The 2,061-nt window shown below is 53.4% G+C and overlaps 1 protein-coding gene across 1 annotated transcript in view; it reads right to left on the reverse strand.

Moving 5' to 3' along the window:
* Positions 1 to 219: 219 nt before the first annotated feature.
* CKAP2L (cytoskeleton associated protein 2 like) overlaps positions 220 to 2,061 on the reverse strand; it is a gene marked incomplete at its 5' end in the record, with an annotated part of 6,651 nt that continues 4,809 nt past the window's right edge. The window contains 4 exons of the mRNA XM_010174574.2: positions 220 to 463; positions 559 to 706; positions 1,041 to 1,104; positions 1,610 to 1,765. Coding sequence (XP_010172876.2) covers positions 220 to 463; positions 559 to 706; positions 1,041 to 1,104; positions 1,610 to 1,765 — 612 coding nt within the window. The remainder of the gene's footprint in view (positions 464 to 558; positions 707 to 1,040; positions 1,105 to 1,609; positions 1,766 to 2,061) is intronic.

The following is a 2,061-nucleotide window of genomic DNA, read 5'->3' on the forward strand; positions in this document are numbered from 1 at the left end:
CTCACGTCTCCAACCCCAGACCTTGCACACAACTCACTAGGCCACACTGCATCTCTACTGCAGGTTTTTATATATTTAAAAGAGTGCTTATATAATTGAAACAGGCTTATTATGTGCCACTCCTACGTATTTACATCTTGAGAGGAAGTAAGAGAAGTCAGTGGAGTGCGTGCAAGGCAGCACAGGGGAGCAAGCAGCCTGCACCTGGCTGGGAATCCCTCAGCAGCACTCTGGGGGATACAGACTCAAACCTTCCAGCTCCGCCACCTCTGGCAAAGCCTTGTTTTTCCGGAAGAAGTACTGAGTCTCTTCCTCCACATCCAGGATTTCACTGAGGGATGACACCACAGGGTCATGGTCCTTCAGCATCTCTGGGTAGTAGCTCCCAGCTTGCTCTATCCGCAGTGAGCGCCGTACCGGCGTCAGGAATTTCAGCTCCGGGCCTTCCAGCAACTCCTTTCCTCTGCAGAGAGGACAAAAGCCTTTAGGTAAAACCTGCAGAGGAGAGCTGGCACAGGCAGAGGGTGTTGCTGCCAGGAGCAGGCAGCTCAGCCTTACCTGGTTGCAGATGTAACTTGCAACTTGATTGAGATGGGCAGGCTGGCCAGGGACCGCCCCGTCAGGCAGGGAGTCGCTATCTCGGGCAGCTTCTCGCTTGGGAAAGGTGTTGTGGGCTCCCAAGGAATGGGCTGCTCAACCTTTTCCCCTGACAGAAGAGGAAAAGGGCAGCACAGTTGCAGAGAGGGCGGAGAGCAGCAGCTGGTGAGGGATTACACCACCGCTGAGCTCTGGACACAGGCGGGGGCATCTTGCTATGGAGGTGTGATAGGTTGGGACTGTGCCCAGCCCTGGCAGAGGAATCTTGCCCCATTTTTGAGACCAAGATTCCAGTTTTTCACAACACGGTCTCCATCAAAGTCAACAGGGACACGGGGTGCTGGGACAGACTGTAAACCATGCTGCTTCCTTGCCTGCAGCAGCAGGGCACCCCAGCCTGCCCACGCTCCAGGCCTGCCAGCCAGCCCCCACATGCACGTTACCTTTTGATGTTTGGTCTGCAGCCTTCAAAACATCAAGGACAAATTCTCTGAGCTCCTGGAGTGGCTGCAGGAGAAGCAGAACACAGGGAAAGGGAGGGGTGAAGGGAATGGAGAGTGGAGTTACAACTGAATAGGAAAAAAGATTTTTTCTGCATAGCAACACCCTGTGCTGGAGACAGCGGCAAAATTTCCTTTCTGCAAGTGAGACCTGTCAGTGCACAGGCACGACTGGGCAGGTAACCACCCCACGCTGGTAAATCCCATCAGGTGCTGCAGTTACACTGCCCAGAGCTGACATTACATTGCTCCCAGCTACAGCTCCAACATGGCACAGGGTGTGTACTCCTCCTCCTCCCCCCGCCCCGTTCATGCCCACACAACACTGCCTACTTGGCTGATTAAAACAGAAGGTGTTTCTATGGGACAAAACAGGGCCAGCAGCTCCAAAGGACTTTTTCACCAGTGACTAATGCTGCTAAACTCAATCCAAAATCTGACCCCTGGATCTCAACCTGCTGGCACACAGAGGCAGGGAACACAGGGAGCCACCGAACAGAAGTGCATCTCACCACAGCACCAGCGCAGACCGCTGCTTTGTACAAACCCATCACGTCAAAAGGGCCACTCTGGGCGAGGAGTTTTGCTTTGCAGATCCAGAACTTGGCAAATTTCTCTGCCTGGGGCACGCGGGACAGCACTGTAGAGATCTCCTCTGCCTGGACACCCTACAAAGAAGGGCAAGGTCCCAGAGAAAGGTGTCAATTGTGAGGGCCAGAGGCGTGCGCTGGGGGAGCTGTCAGCATGTAACCACTCTCCCAGCGCTTGCTAGGAAAAGGAGGATCTGAAGACTCTGGTTTATACAAGTCTCCTACATGACCATGGACAGATAATAGCTTCCCTGCTTCTATTTTTCTCTTGATAAAATTAATCTAGTATTTCAGAGGGATGTCAAGGGGCAGACTCTTCAGTGCTGGCACTAACAGAGCCACTAAACCCCAGAGCAAAGCTAGCCGTCGGCATT

This window comes from Antrostomus carolinensis, unplaced genomic scaffold (assembly GCF_000700745.2).
Source record: "Antrostomus carolinensis isolate BGI_N321 unplaced genomic scaffold, ASM70074v2 scaffold30078, whole genome shotgun sequence".
Lineage (NCBI taxonomy): Eukaryota > Metazoa > Chordata > Aves > Caprimulgiformes > Caprimulgidae > Antrostomus > Antrostomus carolinensis.